The sequence below is a fragment of the Somniosus microcephalus genome, unplaced genomic scaffold (assembly GCF_052327205.1).
Source record: "Somniosus microcephalus isolate GS21.2 unplaced genomic scaffold, FLI_Smic_1.0 unresolved_chr1, whole genome shotgun sequence".
Classification (NCBI taxonomy): domain Eukaryota; kingdom Metazoa; phylum Chordata; class Chondrichthyes; order Squaliformes; family Somniosidae; genus Somniosus; species Somniosus microcephalus.
Genome location: NW_028225179.1, coordinates 114,711,484 through 114,735,706, shown reverse-complemented (window position 1 = coordinate 114,735,706; position 24,223 = coordinate 114,711,484). Strand labels below are relative to the sequence as shown.

The following is a 24,223-nucleotide window of genomic DNA, read 5'->3' as shown; positions in this document are numbered from 1 at the left end:
TGGGGTAAGGCATTACACATCCGCCCCCGTATCATCCAGCCACAAATGGATTGGCTGAGAGGTTCGTACAAACCTTTAAGAAAGCAGTAAGGGCCATGTGAGATGGCGACATTCCACTGCAGCATAAGGTGGACAATTTCCTGTTAGCCTACAGAAATGCGACACATGCAGTCACCAACCAGACCCCGGCCATGATGTTCTTTAACCGAAGGTTGCGATCTCGTCTGGATTTGCTCAGATCAAATGTACGAAGAGATGTTGAGAATAAGCAATTCCAGCACAACAATGAGAAGCCGACAAGGAGCTTCAATGTAGGGCAACCAGTCTTGGCCCGCGACTACCGAACAGAGAAATGGCAACCAGGAACGATATGCACATGGCAGGGGCCACTAATGTACACAGTGGATGTTGGGGAGAACATTGTGAGATGCCTTGTCGACCAGATCCTAGAGTCACAGGAACGAGTCAACCCCATGTCTCGCGCACCTGGTGATGAACCCGACATACAGGTAGCATCTACCCCAGAAACAGTAGCATCGGAAGCTGATGAACCAACTGACGACAAGGGGCCTCCGCACCAAGAACAAGACACTCAGGAAAGGCGCTATCCAGAAAGGATCAGGAAGCCGCCCCAAAGACTGAATTTATAAATGGACTATTTTCAGTTAATGTGCATGTTAAAAGTGTTAATTGTTAAATGAATGTTATCGTACTGTCAATCTGAAAGGGGAGGAATTGTAGTGTATGTACCTTTAAGGGGAGTACTACTTTTTACAGCTCCTGTATACTGTAGTACTGGCAGTGACCACACCTGTATATAAACCCTGAGTAGGGATCTGTACGTTTAGTTTTAGAGTAACCCTCATCCAGTAAATACCTGTTGATTGTTCCTGCAGTCTCGTGTCTAGTTATTGAAGGACACACTTCATAAATACACGGATCTAACACTTCCAACCTAAAAATGAGTTCGCAGGTGACTGATGAGTCCAATGCGGGACCTACAGTCTCTGTCACAGGTGGGGCAGACGGTGGTTGAAGGGGTGGGTGGGTGGGGTGCTTGGGTTGACGTGCGCTCCTTCCGCTGTTTGCGCTTGGCTTCCGCTTGCTCCTGGCGAAGAGACTCGAGGTGTCTGGCGCCTTCCTGGATGCTTCTCCTCCACTTTGTGCGGTCTTGGGCCAGGGATTCCCAGATGTCGGTGGCGATGTTGCACTTTTTCAAGGAGGCTTTGAGGTTGTCCTTGAAGCGTTTCCTCTGCCCACCTGGGGCTCTCTTGCCGTGTCGGAGCTCCGAGTAGAGCGCTTGCTTTGCGAGTCTCGTATCGGGCATGCGGACGATGTGGCCTGTCCATCGGAGCTGATCGAGCGTGGTCAAAGCTTCGATGCTCGGGATGTTGGCCTGAGCGAGAACAATGACGTTGGTGCAGCTATCCTGCCAATGGATTTGCAGGATCTTGCGGAGGCAGCATTGGTGGTACCTCTCCAGTGCTTTGAGGTGCCTGCTGTACACGGTCTGCAATGATCAATAACATGTCATTCTATAGTGGACACTAGGTGGAGCCGTATAGAGCTGTATATAGCTGTATGTATATAAGACTACACTACCCAGCTGTATGTATATTAAGACTACATTACCCATGAGGCACTAGGCTACCCACAAGGCAGCAGTGAAGATGGATGCCTCTACAGATACTGTACCTAGTCCACATGTGCTCAATAAAGTGTCTAGCAAAAGCTAGCTGTGTTCATAATAAGAATGTCTATTTATTAATGAACATACCAGGATTGGTGAAGATCTGCTGAAAATTGTGAAAAGCGACATGGAGAATTTGAAGCCACCAGAGCGTTTGAAACTCACAGGAAATATCGACTACAATTGGCAGACCTTTAAACAACAATTCGAACTCTACATTGCAGCCATCGGATTCGGTACGAAGCCAGACGCAAGGAAGATAGCATTGCTGCTTACGGTTGCAGGCCCACAGGCAATAGAGGTATTTAATACATTTGTATTTAATCCAGAGGAGAACAGAGAAAAATTAGAAGATGTGCTAAAATAATTTGATGCACATTGCTCTCCCAAAAAGAATGAGACCTATGAAAGATACATCTTCCGTTCTCGGACACAGCAGCAAAATGAGACTTTTGATAGCTTTATAACTGATCTGAAACTGAAAGCAATGACATGTAATTTCTCTGAGCTGAAAGAATCCATGATTCGTGACCAGATTGTGTTTGGTATTCATGATAAAAAAAGTCAGGGAACGTCTGTTGAGAGAAACCGACCTAAATTTGGAAAATGCTGTGAAAATATGCCAAGCCAGCGAGCCAGCTCGAAAGCACGCGAAGACTTTCAGTGAAATCAATAATGATGCAATTGTAATGAGTGATAATGCTGCTGTCGGTGCTGTGTCCTACAAGGGGAAGAAACGTGGGCAGAACAGAAATGAAAAGCAATCGGAGGATGACATTTTTAATTGTAAACGCTGTGGTTACAAACACCAGTTAAGACAATGCCCAGCATTTGGAAAAATGTGCACAAAGTGTAATGGAAAGAATCACTTTGCCAAACAATGCTTTTCAAAAGTAAAAACTAAGAAAGGGCAACGAGTTAATGTAATTGAGGACATTGATTTAAGTGAGACATTTTTTGTAGGAATGGTGTCATGTGACAATATCAAAAAGGATACAGAAAATGTGCAGCCCTCAGAAATGGACAATGCTGAACATAAAGTTAATGCAGTAAAAGAGGACAAATGGATGATCCCACTGCAGGGAAATGGAGCATTAGTTACCTTGAAACTAGACACTGGGGCAAAAGCAAACTTAATCAGTATGAGTGACATTAACAATATGAAAGAAAAGCCCAAAATACAGAAAAAGTCAGTACTACTGAAGGACTATAATGGACAGAAAATAGATAGCTTAGGTGTATGCAGACTTAAAGTGACAGTCAAAGACAAAGTGCATCATCTCATGTTTTCTGTTGTGGCTGAAAGACTTGATTCACTACTGGGTGACAAAGCTTGTGAGGACTTAGAACTGGTCAAGAGAGTCTACCATATAAACTGGGCCATAAGCAGACCAGATGACTCGGTGGATTCTGTAGTGAATAATTTCCAGGATGTGTTCAAAGGATTTGGAGTTCGACCATTCACTTACAAGATCCAGCTAAAGGAGGATGTTCAGCCAGTGGTACATGCTCCACGAAGAGTTCCAGCACCCCTGCGTGACCGGCTCAAGAATGAACTGGACAGAATGACCACACTAGGAGTCATCAGGAAAGTCGAAGAGCCAACAGACTGGGTTAACTCCATGGTATGTGTAAAGAAAAAGAACAATGATCTAAGAATATGCATGGATCCAAAGGACTTAAATGCAAACATAAAACGTGAACACTACCAGATTCCCAAGCGAGAAAAAATCACCAGTGAAATGTCAGGTGCCAGATACTTTACAAAGCTCGATGCCTCACAAGGATTTTGGCAATTAAAACTGGATGAAGAGAGCACCAAATACTGTACCTTCAACACACCATTTGGCAGGTATTGTTTCCTCAGAATGCCTTTTGGGATAATATCTGCATCTGAAATCTTTCATAGAGTGATGGAACACATAATTGAAGGTCTGGAAGGAGTTCGGGCCTATGTTGATGATATCATCATCTGGGGCTCCACACTGAAAGAACACAATGAGAGCCTGACTAAAGTGCTACAGTGCATACGCCGGAATGGACTGAAGCTCAACAAAGCCAAGTGTCAGTTTGGCATCCAGGAAGTCACTTTCCTAGGAGATAATCTATCTGGTAAAGGAATAGAGCCAGATATGGAAAAAGTAAACGCCATACTCAAAATGCCCCGACCCACTGACAAAAAAGGAGTGCTATGCATCATGGGGATGATAAACTTCATTGGAAAGTTCATTCCTAACTTGTCAGCCAAGACAGCCTGTCTGCGAGACCTGCTACATAAAACAAATGAGTTTGCATGGACAGAAAGACACGAACAAGAGTGGATAAACCTCAAAACAGTGCTGACAACCACACCTGTACTCACCTTCTTTGACCCAACAAAAAGAATCAAAGTATCAACGGATGCATCAAAAGATGGCCTAGGTGCAGTCTTGCTACAAGCAGAGGGTGAAGATTGGAAGCCTGTTGCCTATGCCTCCTGGTCTATGACTGATACTGAGTGTCGATACGCCCAGATTGAAAAGGAATGTCTAGGCTTGGTAGTTGGACTAGAAAAGTTTCATGGCTACATATATGGACTTCCCACCTTCACAGTTGAGACAGACCACAGCCCTCTGGTTGCCATCATAAAAAAGAACCTGAATAAGATGTCTCCAAGGATTCAACGACTCATGATGAAGCTGCAAAGATATGACTTTGAACTGATCTACACACCAGGCAAATACATAGTGTTAGCAGATGCACTATCCCGAGCACCCACAATGAGTCATGTGAGCTCTACTGAAGAAGACGTGGATGTTCATGTGAGTATGGTCACTGCTGCGCTGCCCGTGTCAGACACAAAATCAAAGCAAATAGCAGAAGAAACAGTAAAAGATACAGTATTACAAACAGTAATAGAGAACATTCATCATGGTTGGCCAAAAGGTTCCTGTCCAAAATATTTTCACATAAGGTCAGAATTGAGTGTCGCAAGTGGACTATTACTAAAACAGAACAGAATAGTTATTCCACAGGCTCTACGTCAAGACATGCTCAAAAGGATTCATGAGGGACACCTCGGAATTGAAAAATGCAAAAGGAGGGCAAGAGACACTGTTTATTGGCCTGGCATAAATAAGGACATTGAGAACATGATAGGCAAATGTGAGACATGTCAGAAACACCAAAACAAACAAGCAAAGGAACCAATGATAATACGATAGCAAAATACTGCAGATGTTGGAAATCCGAAATAACAACAGAAAATGCTGGAAAAACTCAGCAAGTCAGGCAACATCCGTGGAGAGAAATTTGAGTTGACGTTTCGGGTTTGACCCTTCTTCAAAACTGGAGAGAAAAGGAACTAGATCGAAGGCAGGGCTGCGATCGGACAAAAGAATAAAAGAACCAAAAGAAGTAAAAGAGATTAGAAGCTAGACGAGATGGTAATAGGCTGTGATTAGGTGTAAAGTGTACTGGCAGGGCAAAAGATAGCTGCCAGGTGTGAGAGAGAAACAAAAGGAAAGGGGGGGGGGGAAAGGAAAGGAGTGGAAAAATATAAGTGAAAATGAAATAGGGGCCGAGGTTATGATCTGAAATTGTTGAACTCGATATTGAGACCGGAAGGCTGCAGAGTGCCTAATCGGAAGATGAGGTGCTGTTCCTCGAGTTTACGTTGAGCTTCTGTGGAACAGTACAAGAGGCCAAGGACGGTGAGGTCCGAGTGGGAATGGAGCGGTGAATTGAAATGACAGGCGACCGGAAGCTCGGGGTCACCCTTACGGACTGAACGGAGGTGTTCCGCAAAGCGGTCACCCAATCTGCGTTTGGTCTCCCCAATGTAGAGGAGACCAGATAGTAGCTGACATACCAACAGCACCATGGCAAAAGGTTGGTATGGACCTTTTTCATTTAAATGGTAAAGACTATCTAATAGTGATTGACTACTATTCTAACTATCCTGAGATGGTGCTGCTCTCAAGCACCACAGCAAGCAGTGTCATAATGTATGTGAAATCCATCTTCGCCAGACATGGAATTCCCAGGATTGCCGTTAGCGACAATGGTCCGTGCTTCAACTGTAAGGAGTGGCAACAGTTTGCAGCACATTATGACTTGCAGCACATCACATCCAGTCCTTTGTATGCTCAGCCAAATGGTAAGGCAGAGAAAGGTGTTCAAGTTCTCAAGCAGCTACTGAAGAAACCGCAGACTGCAAGTCTGATCCTTATCTCGCCCTGCTGAGCTACCAAGCCTCACCTTTAGACTGTGGTTCTTCACCTGCTGAACTACTAATGGGTCGCAAGTTGCGCACCACGCTACCCTGCTGTGCAAAAGAATAGCAAAGTGAGGAACTGAGACAGAGACTTCAACTGTTAAAGCTGAAACAGAAATCATACGATGACAAGTCATCGAAAACTCTAAAACCATTGACAAGGGATGATATTGTCAGGATTGAGGATCCAGATGCATGGAACAGGAAAGCTACAGTTCTTGAGGAAGTAGGACCAAGGTCATACACTGTTAGAACTGAGGAAGGACAGATTCTCAGGAGGAACCGCCGTTCCCTCCTAAAAACACAAGAGACTATTCAAGAGCAGATTGATGACAATGCCGCAACTGCATCTTGTCATTCACCGCCAGAACAATCTCATGAAGACACATCAGACTTACCCGTGTTGAGAAGATCCACACGTGAAGTAAAAAAGCCTGATAGACTTAATCTTTGAGTACAATGTAAAGCTTTGAAAATGTGTTGACTGTTTTGAAAATGTTTATGTTTATAGAGCACTAACAAAAGTGTTACTGATATTATCTTTATTGTTTTCTTGAAAGTTGATTGATATTGATTTTGTTAAACCTCAAAGAAAGGGGGATGTAATGATCAATAACATGTCATTCTGTAGTGGACACTAGGTGGAGCCGTAGAGCTGTATAGAGCTGTATATAGCTGTATGTATATAAGACTACACTACCCAGTTGTATGTATATTAAGACTACATTACCCATGAGGCACTAGGCTACCCACAAGGCAGCAGTCAAGATGGATGCCTCTACAGATACTGTACCTAGTCTACATGTGCTCAATAAAGTGCCTAGCAAAAGCTAGCTGTGTTCATAATAAGAATGTCTATTTATTAATGAACATAAGACGGTCTATGTCTCTGAAGCATACAGGAGGGCGGGTATCACTACTACTCTGTAGACCATGAGCTTGGTGCTGGGTTTGAGGTCCTGGTCTTCAAACACTCTCTTCCTCAGGCGACAGAAGGCTGCACTGGCACACTGTCTTGAATATACTCAATGACTGAGCATCCACAGCCCTCTGGGGTAGAGAATTCCAAAGATTCACCACCCTCTGAGTGAAGAAATTTCACCTCATCTCAGACCTAAATGGCCGACCCATTATCCTGAGACTGTGACCACCTAGTTCTAGACTCTCCAGCCAGGGTATACAGCCTCAAGATGTCACCACAAGGCATTGCACAAAACAGGCCAAGGTGAGGCAACTCAATCAGTGTCCTAGTCAAGGACTGCAGCAACCTAATGAACTGGGAACTCACCATCGTTCTGAATTTGAAATTTGATTAAGCCATGGTACTCTGAGTTTTCACTGACTTTAGCCCATATCTGATAACTTCCAGTCCTGTAAATAAATAAATGTATGATGTTTGATTGCATATTGAACAAAAAACACACTCAGGAAATGCAGCTGAAAGATTGGAGAAAACACATCAGTTAACATATCACAAATTAGTGTTCCTTTTCATCGGGACCAGAAAATGACCAAAATATCTATAAAATAAACACATTTTGGAAACAAATAAATAGTTCATGAAATATGTTTAGGATGTGGCATCCTTACATACTAGTTTATTGTTTCCTAATTTTAAAATCTTTCATCTTCGTTGACCTTAACTCTAAGGTGAAAAATTGCGCATGATTGAAACCCACTGCAATATGGCCACAGGACTACAGCAATGGTATTTCCCAACATTCTGCCCTTACCTGAGTTGCTTATTCAGGTTCATTCACCCTCCATAAACTTGAGCTCATCCAAAACTTGGCTGCCCGTATCCTAACTCGCACCAAGTCCCATTCACCCATCACCCCTGTGCTCACTGCCCCGTGTCCTAACTCGCACCAAGTCCCGTTCACCCATCACCCCTGAGTTTGCTGACCTACATTGACTCCCGGTCCGGCAAAGACTCCATTTTAAAATATAAATTCTTCTTTTCGAATCCCTCCATGGCCTCACCCCTTCCTATCTCTGTAACCTCCTCCAGCCCTACAGCCCTCCAAGATCTCTGCGCTCCTCCAATTCTGGCCTCTCGTGCATCCCCGATTTCCATCGCCCTACCATTGGTGGCCGTGCCTTCAGCCGCCTATGTCCTAAGTTCTGGAATTCCCTCCCTAAACCTCTCCACCTCTGTCTTCTTTTAAGATGCTCATTAAAACCTACCTCTTTGACCAAGCTTTTGGTGAGCTATCCTACCTCCTTATGTGGCTTAGGTGTCATATTTTGTTTGATGAAACTCCTGTGCAGTGCCTTGGGACATTTTACTGCATTAAAGGCGCTGTTTAAATACAAGTTGTCGTTGCTGTTGCTCATTCTAGGTGAGGGTTCCAAAGGTTAAGGGGTGATCTGATCGAAGTTTTCAAGATATTAAGGGGAACAGATAGGGTAGATAGAGGGAAACCATTTCCGCTGGTTGGAGTGTCTAGGACTAGGGGGCAGAGTCTAAAAATTAGAGCCAGACCTTTCAGGAGTGAAATTAGGAAACACTTCTACACACAAAAGGTGGTAGAAGTTTGGAACTCTCTTCCGCAAAAGGCAATTGATGCTGGGTCAATTGTTAATTTTAAATCTGAGATTGATAGGTTTTTGTCAACCAAAGGTATTAAGGGATAAGGGTCAAAGGTGGGTACATGGAGTTAGATCACAGATCAGCCATGAACGCATTGAATGGTGGAACAGGCTTGAGGGGCTCAATGGCCTCCTCCTGTTCCTATGTTCCTATCTACCGACAGCCTTGTAGTAACTGCTTTCACCTCAAACAGAATTCTTCCATCGCTTCTAATAATAAACCACTTCCAAAAGGGTCTCAAGCATTTCTTTATTCATTAACAATTCTTAGCACTGTATAAAGACCAAGCCTTAACAAGACTTTAAAGCTGGTCCCACAATCTCTTCTGTCACTTCACTGGCACTCTCACGTAGGATACTCTCGTCACTGACAGGCGAACCCTGGCTAATCTCTAGTTTCCAACCTCTGCTCTTGCTCATAATCGTTCTCTTCTATTTGATGGATACTTCAATAGTTGGGACTTGTAACATTTCCCTTTTGTTCCTTCTGAGCTCCAAACCTCCTGTCCTACATGTTTTCCTCCTCCCTCCACTGTCATTGTGTTGAACTCAAGACTTATGGCACACTCTCTTCTGGGGGCAATTTTAACCTCGGGAAACTGACGGGATCGGGGGGCAAAGCGGGTTTCCCCCCACCCCGCCCCGATTTTACTCTCCGGTGAAGTGTGGAGGGTAATATTGGGCGGGGTCCTTAAAACAAACAATGCTGAGAGTTTGGACATTGGTAGGACTCGACCCGAGTAAGAAGTCAATATCTTCAGCAATTTCAGGGGGGGGATTAGAGAAAAAAATTGCCAAGTAAGTTAATCGATTAGGTATACCAATATATACAATGCCTTCAAAAGAAAAAGTGACAGATTGAATCTTACTTTTCAAATTGGCTGCTGATTTCACCACTGTGCACTGAATTTGGGTGATATTGTTCACTCATGCTTGCCAAAACAGTGCCATCTGAATCCTGGAACGCAAGAAAAGACACTTGTAGTTCATTTACTGCAGTGATAGCAAACTGCCGCAAACATCAAGCATGAGGGCAAATTCTGATATCAAGTACAAGGGTTAATGTTAAAATAACGTTAATCATTACAATCTAAGTTTTGCTGTTAACTTCATCTGTTTCGACAACTGTTTCAATGGAATCCAAACAGTTCTTCTTTATGGCTCAGAGCTCCCAAACTTGTTGTGATCTGGAATGCGCTGTCTGAAAGGGCGGTGGAAGCAGATTCAACAGTAACTTTCAAAAGGGAATTGGATATATACTTGAAAAGGATAAAATTGCTGGACTGTGGGGTAAGAGTAGGGGGAGTGGGACTAATTGGATAGCTCTTTCAAAGAGCTGGTACAGGCAAAATGGGCCAAATGGCGTCCTTCTGTGCTCTATGATTCTATGATTACGGTTCACTATGCTGGTTCCTTCTATCACGCTGAAGGCACACGTTCATTGTATAGATGATGAGACTTGGGATGACAACTGCTGGAAAGTCTTGCCTGCAGGTCAAACATGACCAATCCAGCCAGGATTGGTTGCATAAAGGGAAACTCAGCATTTCCAGTCGGTAAGGTGTGTGCCTAAGTTGTAGTGAGAAGAAACGTGGCAATGAACTCACACCTCTTATGATGAGTTGTGGTGCCCAGCGTTCCACTCCTGAGGGTCTGGTAGCACCTGGTGGCCACCTGGAGAGAGCTCGTATGCAACTTACATCGAGTCTGCAGCACAGAAGCAGGCGAGTCGGCACAACTGGTCTATGCTGGCGTTAATGCTCCACACGAGCCAACTTTTCAGTTGCCCAACTAAAAAACTCACATCTTTGGGGGCAGTAAGAGGGGTGTCTTTAGAAAGGACATGACTCCAAGGTAACCCACCTGGCAAGGGAGGATTCAGAAGCAAGCCAACTCTCTGCGGCGGACTTCGGGTCCAGTATGTGTACCAGACAGGCCTGCAGTACTTCACCATTGATGATTGACCAGCTTACTGGCGGAAACTCGAAGGTTAGACCTGCCACTCCACACTTAGCTAAACAGGGCATGTCCCTACTGTAAAGTCCGCGCCTCAATAATACACGGACTTCGGGAGAACAGTTTAACAGGTACTTTACTGAACAAGAGGCAGCTTGAAACTGAAACTACAGAAGCCTGCTAGGGCCTTTTATACAGGGGTGGTCACTGCCGGTACTGCAGTCTAAGACCAGTTATTCCCTTAAAGGTACATACACAACAATTCCTCCCCTTTTAGATAAACAGTACATAACATTCATTTAACAACCAAATAATAACTAATTACAATTACAATTTTCTCAGTAATATATACATCAACTGAAATAGTCATTTATAAGTTCAGTCTTTGAGGAGGTTTCCTGATCCGGACTGGATAGTGCCTTTCTCGAGGAGCCTGTTCTGACGGTGGAGTCAATTCTGGCTCATTGTCATTGGTTGGTTCATCAGCTTCCAATACCCCTGTTTCTGAGGTAGACACAATCTGTACTTCGGGCTCATTACCAGGTGCACATGCTTGTGGTACAGGTTTGGCTTGTTCCTGTGACTCCAGAATCTGGTCAGCATGGCGTCTCACGATGCTCTCTCCAACGTCCACTGTGTACATTAGTGGTCCCTGCTGTGTGCATATCATGCCTGGCTGCCATTTTTCTGTTCGGTAGTCGCGGGCCAAGACTGGTTGCCCTATCTTGAAGCTCCTGGTTGGCTTCTCATTTATGTGCTGGAACTGCTTATCCTCAACATCTCGTCCTTAGTTTGGTTTGAGCAAATCCAAGCGACATCTTTTTAAAGGTCTGAACAAACCTCTCAGCCAAACCATTGTGGCTGGATGATATGGGGCAGATGTGTAATGTTTCACCCCATTATTCTTCAGGAACCTCCGGAAATCCTCAGACACAAACTGTGGGCCATTGTCGGAACAGATCTGTTCTGGCAACCCATTCCTGGCGAAGATGGTCCTTAGGACTGCAATAGTTTTCTCCGTGGTGGTGGAGGACATTTTAATGACCTCTGGCCATTTCGAATGGGCGTCCACAACGATTAGAAACATTGAGTCCATAAATGGACCAGCGAAATCAATGTGTACCCGTTGCCATGGAGATGAGGGCCACTCCCATGGATGCAGCGGGGCCTGTGGTGGAGCATTTTGGACCTGCTGGCATCCGGTGCATCTCTTGGTCATATCCTCGATTTCTTTATCGATTCCAGGCCACCACACAAACGCCCTGGCTAGGCTCTTCATTTTTACCCCTCCCAGATGACCCTCGTGAAGCTCATTGAGTACTCTATCTCTCAACTTGGGTGGAATTACCACTCGGGATCCACACATCAAGATTCCCCGGCACACTGACAGCTGTTCCCTCCTTGGCGAGAATACTGGCAACAGTGAGTCGCCATATGCTGGCCATCCCTTCACCGTCAAATCATAGACCCGAGAGAGTGTCGGGTCATTTCGGGTTTCCTTCTCAATACTTGTGTTTGTAACAGGCAAACATTCAACTATGGTCGCATGGAATATCTCCACCGGGTCCACTGCAGGTGCTTCTTCCGCTGTAGGCAACGGTAGGCGCGACAGCCCATCAGCATTTCCATGTTGTTTCGTACCTTTGTACTCTATGTCATACTGATGTGCCCCTAGAAAAAGTGACCATCTTTGCAGCTGTTGCGCCGTCATCACCGGAACGCCCTTCTTTGGGTTAAAAATTGAGACCAGGTGTTGATGATCAGTCAGTAGGGTGAATTTCTGCCCATGCAGATAGTGATTGAACTTCTTCACCCCCCACACCAGGCTGAGGGCCTCCCTGTCAATCTGGGCGTAGTTACGCTCGGCTGAGGTTAGCGAGCGCGATGCAAAGGCTATTGGCCTCTCTGAACCGTCATGGAATTTGTGTGACAGCACCGCTCCAATGCCGTAAGGTGACGCATCACGTGCCAACCGAATCGGTTGTGTTGGGTTGTAGTGGGCCAATACTTCTTTTGAAGTGATTTGGCATTTACATTCCTGAAAGGCACGCTTACACTCATCACTCCATTTCCATGTTACACCAGTTTGAAGGAGGGCGTTCAGTGGGTGCAGAATTGTAGATAAATTCGGCAAGAACTTATGGTAGTAGTTCACCAACCCGAGGAACGACCTCAGTTGCGACACATTTTCTGGTGCTGGAGCCTTGACTACAGCCTCAATCTTGTCTGGCGACTTATGCAACCCTTCCTCATCAATCATGTGGCCACAATACGAGATTTGTCTCCTGAAGAATTCGTATTTGGGACGATTGGCTCGTAGCCCATATTCCTGCAATCTCGTGAGCACCTGTTCCAGGTTGGCAAGGTGTTCATTGTCATTTTCGCCCATAACCAGGATGTCGTCCAAATAACACTGGGTCCCCGGGATCCCTTGCAGGACTTGTTCCATTGCCCTCTGCCACATAGCCGGGGCCGATGCTACCCCAAATACCAGTCGATTGTACTAGTAAAGGCCTTTGTGAGTGTTTATCGTGAGGTATTTCCTAGATGCTTCTTCCACCTCCATTTGTAGATACGCTTGAGCCAGGTCAATCTTTGTAAAATGTTTCCCTCCAGATAGTGAGGTGAAAATATCTTCTATCCGCGGAAGCGGATACTGTACCGTGTGCAGGACTGGGTTCAGATGCGAACCTTCCTTGGCTCCCCAGGCGTGCTGCTCAATGCTTTCTTCATTACAGGAATGATGGGTGTGGCCCACTCGCTCCAGTCCACCTTAGACAGCACCCCCGAACGCTCCAGACTCTCCAGTTCAGCTTCCACAGCTGGGCATATCGCGTATGGCACCGGTCTGGCCTTGAAAAATTTTGGGGTTGCGTTATCCTCAATCTTTATGGTTGCCTTTACTCTTTTTAGAGTCCCAAGTCCTTGTTGGAACACCTCTTCCGCATCAGATAGAATTTGTGACAGACGTCCAGGTGCGACGTCATCATCTTTTTTGTCAGTCACAGTTAGTGCCAGAATGGAATGCCAATCCAATTGTAGTCTTCGGATCCATTCACGTCCCAATAATGGTGGTCCTCCATCTCGTAGTATATACATGTATAGTTTCTGTGTTTCCTTTCCGTTATATTCAACTGGCACCCTTATTTTTCCTCTGGGGTAGACCTTTTGCCCCGTGTATGTCTTCAATACAATGGACGTGTCCTTTAAGGGTATGTGTGAGAATAGCCGCTCATAGTCTCGTCGATTCATGACAGTTAGGGCTGATCCTGTGTCCAATTCCATCTTCACTGGGGACCCTGCTATCATGAGGGTGACCCAAATGGTTCGGTGATCTTCTTTTGCGATCACGTTGTGTAACTTTAAACAACTTAGTCGCCTGCTCCCGGAGTCCTTATCACTCTCCTGATCTTCTGAACTACTATCTGTCAGTTTCTTTACTTTCCTGTACTGTTCCTTAGTAGTTCTTGTCGTGTTGGTCTTCTTTCCCGACCTCCAGACTCTTGCTATATGTCCCATTTTCCCGCATTGCCTGCATATTTTGTCTTTAAACCAGCAGTCCTTCTGCTCATGGGTTGTTCTGCTGCAGCGATAGCACTTTTCGGCTCCATACGCCATTTTGTTAGCGCTGTATTCTTGTGGTTTCTGTTGTATTTCCGCAGCTCCCCGTGCTGCTGCTTCGTAGGATACTGCCACGCTGAAAGCCTGTTCTAGCGTCAGGTCCTTTTTTGAAAGTAGTCGTTTCTGGGTTCCTTCACTCTGGAGCCCGCAGACAAACTTATCCCGTAAGGTGTCTGCCAGTCCTGCTCCGAACTGGCAGTGCTTCGATAACTTGCGTAGTTCCGTAAGATAGTCAGCATTGCTCTCATCTTTGTGCTGGTTTCTTTTATGGAACTTGAATCTTTCTGCTATCAGCAGTGGTGTAGGGCTTAGATGTTCCTGTAAGATATGAACAATCTCCTCAAAACTTTTCTCCATTGGTTTAGCTGGGGTAATTAAATTCCGCAATAGGGCATACGTACTCGCACCCATCAGATTTAATAATACCGACGCCCTCTTTCCATCAGCCACCTCATTTGCCTTGCAGTACACTTCAATTCTTTCCACATACGTGGTCCAGTCTTCTACCTCGTTGTCGAAAGCAGTGATACTGCCACTTTTCGGCATCTTGGGCGATGTAAAATGGCGCCTCCCGCGCTTTTCCTTCTTCCCCAATGGAATAAAATGGCGCCTCCCGCGCTTTTGCTTCTTCCCCAACGGGATAAAATGGCGCCTCCCGCGCTTTTGCTTCTTCCCCTTACTGCCACGCTGCTCCTAGCATTCTACGGGGTAATGGCAGCAACCCGCAGCTTCGGCGCGTCTCGCTTTCCTTCCCCCCCGTTTAGTTTCTCTCCGCTGTCCTGTTCTCGAGCACCGACCGCGCCCTGTGCGCGCCACCCTCTCTCTCTTGTTTTCTTTTCCCGGCGACGCTGCGCGGCCCGATTTGTAGAGCCGCTCGATCGAGCTTGAGCCCGACACAGTCCGGAAGGGTCAGCGCGCTACCTGCTACCAGCACGATTCACTGGAACCACAGTCTCTCCCGCAATTCTCCAAACACCAATGGATTCTTTGGGCGGTTGCCCTCGGTCGACGCCCATTGCTCAGACTACGACCTTCCAGGACCTTCCTTTCAGGCGAGATCCCCGTGAGATGATGCCACACTGCAGGTGAGTTTGAACTTACTCGTCGCCACTGTAAAGTCCGCGCCTCAATAATACACGGACTTCGGGAGAACAGTTTAACAGGTACTTTACTGAACAAGAGGCAGCTTGAAACTGAAACTACAGAAGCCTGCTAGGGCCTTTTATACAGGGGTGGTCACTGCCGGTACTGCAGTCTAAGACCAGTTATTCCCTTAAAGGTACATACACAACACCTACAGGAAGATTATGCGTCTGTCTCAGGGAACAGAAATCCTACTTGTGTACATTTCTCAATAACTTGTTTCAGAGACTCTTGAACATGTCCATGGGTATTCCATAGAGAGAGGAATTTTTTGAGGACTAGATTTGAACATGGCCCCAGACATAAAAAGATCATGTACTAATATACGGGGCCACCATTTGCCATGACCCTATATTGATAAACATATTTCTAATCATTTGGAAGATAGTTACAATAAACAGGAAGGGCATTTATTGGCAGACAAGCTATGCTTCATAAAAGCTAGTCCTATATATATATATTATATATTATATAAATACATATATTTACACACACATATATATAGTAATTGGGTAGTGTATGGAACTATACAATAGCATTAAGGTGAGCACCTAGAAAGAACAGAGTAAGACCATCACTTACCAATACTTCCACCGTAACAGTGCAATTTATGGGTTTCATCTGTTGGTCAAGAGTAAAGATTCGGTATCGTACTGAAAACAAATTGAATTAAAAATAATTTTAAAGGATTAGTACTTTTAAAATAAATCGTTAAGATCAACAGCTACACGGGCAAAACCTTGTGAAGTGCCTTGGGATGTTAAAGGCACTATATCAATGCAAGTCATTGTTGTTAGTTGCCTCAGTTACCGTAGGCAATAAATTGACCCAGAAAGATGTCCTAACATTATAACAAATATTTTGTACCTATACGAATAAAATAAACTAATGCAATTACACTTGTAGCTGTCGATTCAGTATGATGCTATTATTTACCAGTTTCATCAGGTGCATAAATCGGTTTATCGGTCGCGATATAAATGAAGTAGGGTCTTGATGACAGGCGGATCGGAGCCTTTCTGGTCATTTCAAACGGTGCTGAGATTTCAGCTACAAGCATTACATACTGCACTTCATGGTCAAAGTTCAAATGGTTTGTCTTTTGTGGAAGAATCTGTAAAATTAAAGTTTCATGGGTTACTGCTAGGACTATTTGCTCTAAATCTAGAGAAGAGATAGCAGAGGCATTACTAAACATATTTAATCATTCTTAGAATAATACACCTTAGAAAAAGGTGTAGTGCCAGAAGACAGGTGGATAGCTAACATAATATCTATATTCAAGAAGGGGGATAGAACATGTCCAGGGAATTTTTTGAAGAGGTAACAGAGAGAGTAGACAATGGTAATGTAGTAGATGCGATTTATCTAGATTTTCAAAAGACCTTCAATAAGGTACCCTAAAACAGATTAATAAACAAGGTCAGAGAATGCGGAGTCAGGGGACAAGTAGCAGAATGGATAGCTAGCTGGCTTCAAGACAGAAGGCAGAGAGTGGGAGTAAAGTGGCAGTGGCAGAAGGTTGGAAGTGGTATTCCACAAGGATCAGTGCTGGGATCACTGTTGTTCACAATTTAATGATTTAGACTTTGGAATCAAAAACACAATTTCTAATTTTGCAGATGATACCAAATTGGGGCGAGGGGGATAGTCAATACTGAAGAGGACTACAACAAATTATAGGAGGACATTATTAAACTTGCAGAATGGGCATACAATTGGCAAATTAAGTTCAATACAGATAAATGTGAGGTATTACATTTTGGGAGGAAGAATAGGGAGATGGCTTATCACTTGGAGGGTGCGAGTGTAGGTGGGGTGGAGGAGCAAAGGGATCTCGGAGTACAAATACACAAATCACTAAAAGTTGCGACACAGGTTAGCAAGACCATAAAAAAGCAAACCAAGCACTAGGGTTTATTCCCAGAGGGATAGAATTGAAAAGTAGGGAAGTTATGCTAAACCTGTATCGAACCTTGGTTACACCACACTTAGTACTGCGTACAGTTCTGGTCGCCATAATATAAAAAGGAAATAGAGGCACTTGGAGAGGGTGCAGAGAAGATTTACAAGGATGATACCAGAAACACAAGGGTATACATATCAGGAAAGGATGAACAGGCTGGGTCTCCTCTCCTGAAAAAAGAAGGCTGAGGGGCGACCTAATAGAGGTCTTTAAAATTATGAAAGGTTTTGATAGAGTGGATACAGAGAGAGAATGTTTCCACTTGTGGGGAAGAGCATAACCATGAGGCACTGTGGGCCATCAGCAGCAGCAGAATTGTATTCAACCACAATCTTTAACCTCATGGCCCGGCATATCCCTCACTCTACCATTACCATCAAGCCGGGAGATCAATCCTGGTTTAACGAAGAGTGCAGGAGAGCATGCCGGGAACAGCATCAGGCATACCGAAAAATGAGGTGTCAACCTGGTGAGGCTACAACACAGGACTACTTGCATGCCAAACAACGGAAGCAACATGCGATAGACAGAGCTAAGCGATCTCACAACCATCGGATCAAATCAAAGCTCTGCAGTCCTGCCACATCCAGTCGTGAGTGGTGGTGGACAATTAAACAGTTAACAGGAGGAGGAGGCTCCAAAAATATCCCCATCCTCAATGATGGTGGAGCCCAGCACGTGAGTGCAAAAGACAAGGCTGAAGCATTTGCAACTATCTTCAGCCAGAAGTGCCGAGTGGATGATCCATCTCAGCCTCCTCCTGAGGTCCCCAGCATCACAGATGCCAGTCTTCAGCCCATTCAATTCACTCCATGTGATGTCAAGAAACGGCTGAAGACACTGGATACTGCAAAGGCTATGGGCCCTGACAACATTCCGGCAATAGTACTGAAGACTTGTGCTCCAGAACTAGCTGCGCCCCTAGCCAAGCTGTTCCAGTACAGATACAACACTGGCATCTACCCGGCAATGTGGAAAATTGTCCAAGTATGTCCTGTCTACAAAAAGCAGGACAAATCCGACCCGGCCAATTACCGTCCCATCAGTCTACTCTCATTCATTAGCAAAGTGATGGAAGGTGTCGTCGACAGTGCTATCAAGCGGCACTTACTCAGCAATAACCTGCTAACTGACGCCCAGTTTGGGTTCCGCCAGGGCCACTCAGCTCCTGACCTCATTACAGCCTTGGTCCAAACATGGACAAAAGAGCTGAACTCAAGAGGTGAGGTGAGAGTGACTGCCCTTGACATCAAGGCAGCATTTGATCGAGTGTGGCATCAAGGAGCCCTAGCAAAACTGAAGTCAATGGGAATCAAGGGGAAAACTCTCCATTGGTTGGAATCATACCTAGCACAAAGGAAGTTGGCTGTGGTTTTTGGAGGTCATTCATCTCAATCACATGACATCACTGCAGGAGTTCCTCAGGGCAGTGTCCTAGGCCCAACCATCTTCAGCTGTTTCATCAATGACCTTCCCTCCATCATAAGGTCAGAAGTGGGGATGTTCGCTGATGATTGCACACTGTTCAGCACCATTCGAGACTCGTCAGATACTGACGCAGTCCGTGTCCATATGCAGCAAGACCTGGACAACATTCAGACTTGGGCTGACAAGTGGCAAGTAACATTCGCACCACACAAGTGCCAGGCAATGACCATCTCCAACAAGTGAGACTCTAACCATCTCCCCTTGACATTCAATGGCATTACCATCGCTGAATCCCCCACTATCAACATCCTGGGGGTTACTATTGATCAGAAACTGAACTGGACCAGCCATATAAATACTGTGGCTACAAGAGCAGGCCAGAGGCTGGGGATTCTGCGGTGACTGTCTCACCTCCTGACTCCCCAAAGCCTTTCCACCATCTACAAGGCACAAGTCAGGAGTGTGATGGAATACTCTCCACTTGCCTGGATGAGTGCAGCTCCAACAACACTCAAGAAGCTCGACACCATTCAGGATAAAGCAGCCCGCTTGATTGGCACTCCAACCACCTTCAACATTCACTCCCTCCACCACCGGCGCACTGTGGCTGCAGTGTGTACCATCTACAAGATGCACTGCAGCAACTCACCAAAGCTCCTTCAACAACACCTTCCAAACCCGCGACCTCTACCACTTAGAAGGACAAGGGCAGCAGACGCATGGGAACATCACCACCTACAAGGTCCCCTCCAAGCCACACACCATCCTGACTTGGACCTGTATCGCCGTTCCTTCACTGTCGCTGGGCCAAAATCCTGGAACTCCCTTCCTAACAGCATTGTGGGTGTACCTACACTATATGGACTGCAGCGGTTCAAGAAGGTGGCTCACCACCATCTTCTCAAGGGCAATTAGGGATGGGCACTAAATGCAGGCCTAGCCAGCCAGCGACGTTCACATCCCATCAATGAATTAAAAAAAAATATATAAGATAGTCACCAAGAAATCCAATAGGGAATTCAGAAGAAACTTCTTTACCCAGAGAGTGGTGAGAATGTGGAACTCGCTACCACAGGGGGTGGTTGAAGCTAATGGTATAGATGCATTTAAGGGGAGGCTAGATAAGCATAAGAGGGAGAAGGGAAGAGAGGGTTACGCTGATAGAGTTAGACGAGGAAAGACGGGAGGAGGCTCGAGTGGAGCATAAACGCCGGCATGGACTGGTTGGGCCGAATGGCCTGTTTCTGTGCTGTATATCCAATGTAATCCTATGTAAAGTGACAATGCACCAGTTCACAACATTTATATAGCGCCTTTAAGGTCATAAAACATCCCAAGGCGTTTCACAGGAGTGTAATCGGAAAAGAAAATTGACACCGAGCCACATAAGGAGATATTTGGACAGGTGGCCAAAAGCTTGGCCAGAGGGATAGGTTTTAAAGGAGCAGACAGAGGTAGAGAGACAGAGGTTCAGGCCTCGGCAGCTGAAGGCACGGCCACCACTGGTGAGGTGACAGATGGTGCATTAATAGAATAAGTGGATTGCGTCTGTATTACCTTATAAAGCTGAGGAAAGATTAAACAAGTAAAGATAAAGAGGTTCGTTCTATTAGACATCTATCATTGTACAATTACACCCCAACAAAATGAACAGTTACACATTTGTTTATTTCCCATATTTTATGGGTTTGAGATTCGATTATGTTAATACAATATCCTATCCCACTGACTCGAATGAGAGAGAGTGGTCTCACCTGATCGTTATTGGCCTCAGGAAAATATCCTCGATTCACGTGAATCATGGAGGACACCAACCGATCAGATAATTGTTGAAAAGAACTGTTATTTAATTCTGTCATACAGTTCATTGGGAAATGGTAAACTAGTGAAAATAATCGCGAAGGGAACATTTTGATCAGCATCGACTACACACACATGGAGGTTAAATAACTTAGGGTGCAAAACGGGCGGCATCGCATCTGCCACCTGTTATACGCCCCGCCCGATATTCAGCCGCATTGGGGGCAATTTTAACCTCACCCCGGGATCGTCTTAAAGATGGGGAGAGAGGCGGAGAGGTTTATGGAGGGACGGGGACCGGGTGCAATGCTGGTCTTACCCTCCCACCGCCCGATTTTAATCTCCGTTGAAGTCAGTGGAGGCTAATATCGGGTGGGGTGTAAAACTGGCTTTCGATCCAATCTCGTGGGATTCCCGCTCGAGGAGGTCGATTAAAGTTAGCCCCAATGGAATTGAATAATGGACGGGGCGTATAACGGGCGGCCGAGCCGATAATACCCATTTTGCGCTGCCGTCGAAGACTAATTTCTGCCCCACACACTCTTGGATGTTGGCTGTGCAGTTGCATAGCAACCAACATACCAGCAAATGGTGCAAGGAGCAGAAGAGGTCAGAGGGCAATTGATTCTATCAGACAGACACAGTTGGAGATGGATGGTGGAAGCAGAGAATGAGAGGCACTGATGATAATTGTAGCATCCGATTGCACCCGGGCAGGCGCTGGTCTGTATGACTCTCAATTCATTTTATTTAATTATTTCTAACAATTGTGTGATTAATTAAAAGAAAAACAAGACTCTGCTAGTAATTCTGGGGCTAAAGGGTTAAATTGTGAGGAAAGGTTACATAGACTAGGCTTGTAATCCCTTGAAAATAGGAGATTAAGGGGTGATCTAATCAAGGCGTTTAAGATGATCAAAGGATTTGAAAGGGTAGATAGAGAGAAACTATTCCCTCTGGTGGAGGGAGTCCAGAACAAGGGGGGGCATAAACTTCAAATTAGAGCCAGGCTGTTTAGGGGTGATTTCAGGAAGCACTCCTACACACAAAGGGTAGTGGAAATCTGGAACTCTCTCCCCCCAAAAAGCTGTCGAGGCTGGGGGGCCAATTGAAAATTTCAAGACTGCGATTGATAGATTTTTGTTAGCCAAGGATATTAAGGGTTATGGAACCAAGGCGGGTAGGTGGAGCTAAGATTCAGAGCAGCCATGATTTAATTGAATGGCGGAACAGGCTAGAGGGCTGAATGGCTTCCTCCTGTTCCTGCGTTACTGTGCAATTCTGGCCAATGTCCTTGACAATTTGAGTTACCTGCGCAAGGATTACTTCAGTGAAGCTGTTCGCCTGGTTCAGTAAAACTGTATATTTCTGGGGCGATATTATATCCGGTGCTTTTCCCGTTTGATTCTCAAAGTAGACGGTGACGGCAACACTTGTGAGAGCCCCAAATACTTGAACAGTGATATTCTCATCCATGCCAACGTGAACAACATTGGGAGCAGTGATCAGATATCTGGAAAAACATACATGGCACAGTATTCAGGAAATCTGCATTCCAATGGATCTGCCAGGTACCAGCTTCACCCCCACCTATCTCAAAGGTTGAGAGGTTTCATTTCGCCTGATGGGTCTAACCCTCGTCCTTTAAATAAGCAAGGAGATGAGATGTTCAACCGAGGCCCTGTCTACCCTCTCGTGGACATAAAAGATCCCATGGCACAATCCTGGCCTCTTGTGCATCCCCGATTTTCATCGTTCCACCATTGGTGGCCGTGCTTTCAGCTGCCTGGGCCCTAAACTCTGGAATTCCCTCCCTAAACCTCTCCATCTCTCTATCTCTCTCTTCTCCTTTAAGACGCTCCTTAAAACCTACCTCTTTGACTAAGCTTTTTGTCACCTGTCCTAATATCTCCTTATGTGGCTCGGTGACAGGTTTTGTGTGATAAAGCTCCTGTGAAGTGCCTTGGAATGTTTTACTACATTAAAGGTGCTATATAAATGCAATTTGTTCTTGTTATTTTGAAGAAGTGCAGGGGAGTTCTCCTGTGTATCCTGGCCAATATTCATCCTTCAACCTTAGAATCACAGAATCATACCTCTCGAAGGAGGCCATTTGGCCCATGATGCCTCTGCCAGCTCTTTGAAAGAAATTTTCCTTTTCAAGTATTTATCCAATTCCCTTTTGAAAGCTATTATTGAATCTGCTCCCATCACCCTTTCAGGCAGTGCATCCCCGATCATAACAACTCACTGTGTAAAATAAATGTCACCCTCGTCTCCCTATCTAGTTCTTTTGCCAAATATTGTGGATATGAAGCTACGTGCCCAAAGAGCAAAGAGTATGCCTCTGTGTAGATACTGAAGCGTCCTCCCTGTTGTAATGTAGGAAACGCAAGTACCAGTTTGTGCACAGCAAGCTCCCACAAACAGCAATCTGATAAGGACCAGATAATCTGTTTTAGTGATATTGGTTGAGGGGTAAATATTGGCCCGGACACCGGGGAGAACTCCCGCGCTCTTCTTCAAAATAGTGATGTGGGATTTTTATGTTCACCTGAGAGGGGAGCACCTCCAGCTGTGCAGTAGTATGAGAACACAGCAACTGGAGTAGGCTATTCAGCCCCTCGACAGTGTTCCATCATTCAATCTGACTTCCATATTATAAAAAGGATATAGAGGCACTGGTGAAGGTGCAAAATTGATTTACAAGGGTGGTAACAGAACTGAGAGTTTATACCTATTAGGAAAGATTGAACAGGCTGGGGCTCTTTTCTCTAGAAAAGAGAAGGCGGAGAGGTGGCCTGATAGAGGTGTCCTTAATATTTTGAAAGGGTTTGATAGGGTAGACGTAGAGAAGACATTTCCACTTGTGGGGAAGACCAGAACTAGGGGACAAAAATATAAGATAGTGACTAACAAATCTATTAGGGAATTCAGGAGAAACTTCTTTACCTAGAGAGTGACTACGATGTGAAACTCTCTACCACAGGAAGTGGTTGAGGCGAATAGCATTGATGCAATTAAGGGGAAGCTAGATAAACGCATGAGGGAGACAGGAATCAAAGGATTTGCAGATAGGGCTAGATGAAGAGGGGTGGGAAGAGGCTCGTGTGGAGTGTAACCACCGGCATAGACCAATTGGGCCGAATGGCCGGTTTCTGTGCTTAACAGTCTATGTAATTCTATGTACCTCAACTCCATTGACTCCGTGACTGAGACTGCCAGCAGTGAAGCAAATGAACATCAATTGCTTTCTGAAATGTACTTTTTAAAATGTTAAATAGTTCCATGAGTGTGTTGGTATAAGACCGCTACTCGAATTATTTTCAAAACCCTTTGCCGTATTTTCGGTGTCAAACCGATTGTGCCCCCTGTGAAAATCAGGGTTGTCAAACCTTATTTTATAGAGGCTTTGCTTAACTCCAGTAACTAAAGTTGATACTTACGAAGGTTTCTGCTCAGTAAAAGGTAGGAGCGAACAGGCAAAGAGCAACATCAACAGCGGCCCCATATCTGAATAAGCGTCCGGTTAAACTGTATCGGAGATGGAAGTGAATCCACAGTCTGTGGATTTTGTTGGTCAATATTGACGGTAAGTTACTCATTAATCGTACACTAGTATGAAGTCTTACCGTTCAACGCTTAGAGTCTATTTAACTACTCTGCTGCTGAATATCCGGGAGGCTTTGGCTCTTAATCATCTACAATGTTGTTATGAATGGAAGTTCTTGCACACCAAAGCCGTTCCTATAAAGCGGAACTCTCGGGTTAA

The 24,223-nt window shown here is 45.1% G+C and overlaps 1 protein-coding gene across 7 annotated transcripts in view; it reads right to left on the bottom strand.

The window, feature by feature from the left end:
* The window catches only part of LOC147095723 (complement C3-like), a 165,086-nt gene extending 141,083 nt beyond the window's left edge, over positions 1-24,003 (bottom strand). For 6 of the 7 annotated variants that reach the window (XM_085974768.1, XM_085974771.1, XM_085974773.1 and 3 more), the window contains exons 1-6: positions 23,898-24,002; positions 21,763-21,964; positions 16,194-16,371; positions 15,840-15,910; positions 9,407-9,495; positions 7,234-7,316 (exon numbers count right to left, since the gene is read on the bottom strand). In XM_085974768.1, coding sequence (XP_085830894.1) covers positions 7,234-7,316; positions 9,407-9,495; positions 15,840-15,910; positions 16,194-16,371; positions 21,763-21,964; positions 23,898-23,962 — 688 coding nt within the window. In that variant the 5' untranslated portion in view covers positions 23,963-24,002. Of the gene's footprint in view, positions 1-7,233; positions 7,317-9,406; positions 9,496-15,839; positions 15,911-16,193; positions 16,372-21,762; positions 21,965-23,897 lie in introns of all 7 variants that reach the window. The other variant, XM_085974769.1, reaches the window with a different exon arrangement.
* Between the last annotated feature and the right edge of the window lie 220 nt (positions 24,004-24,223).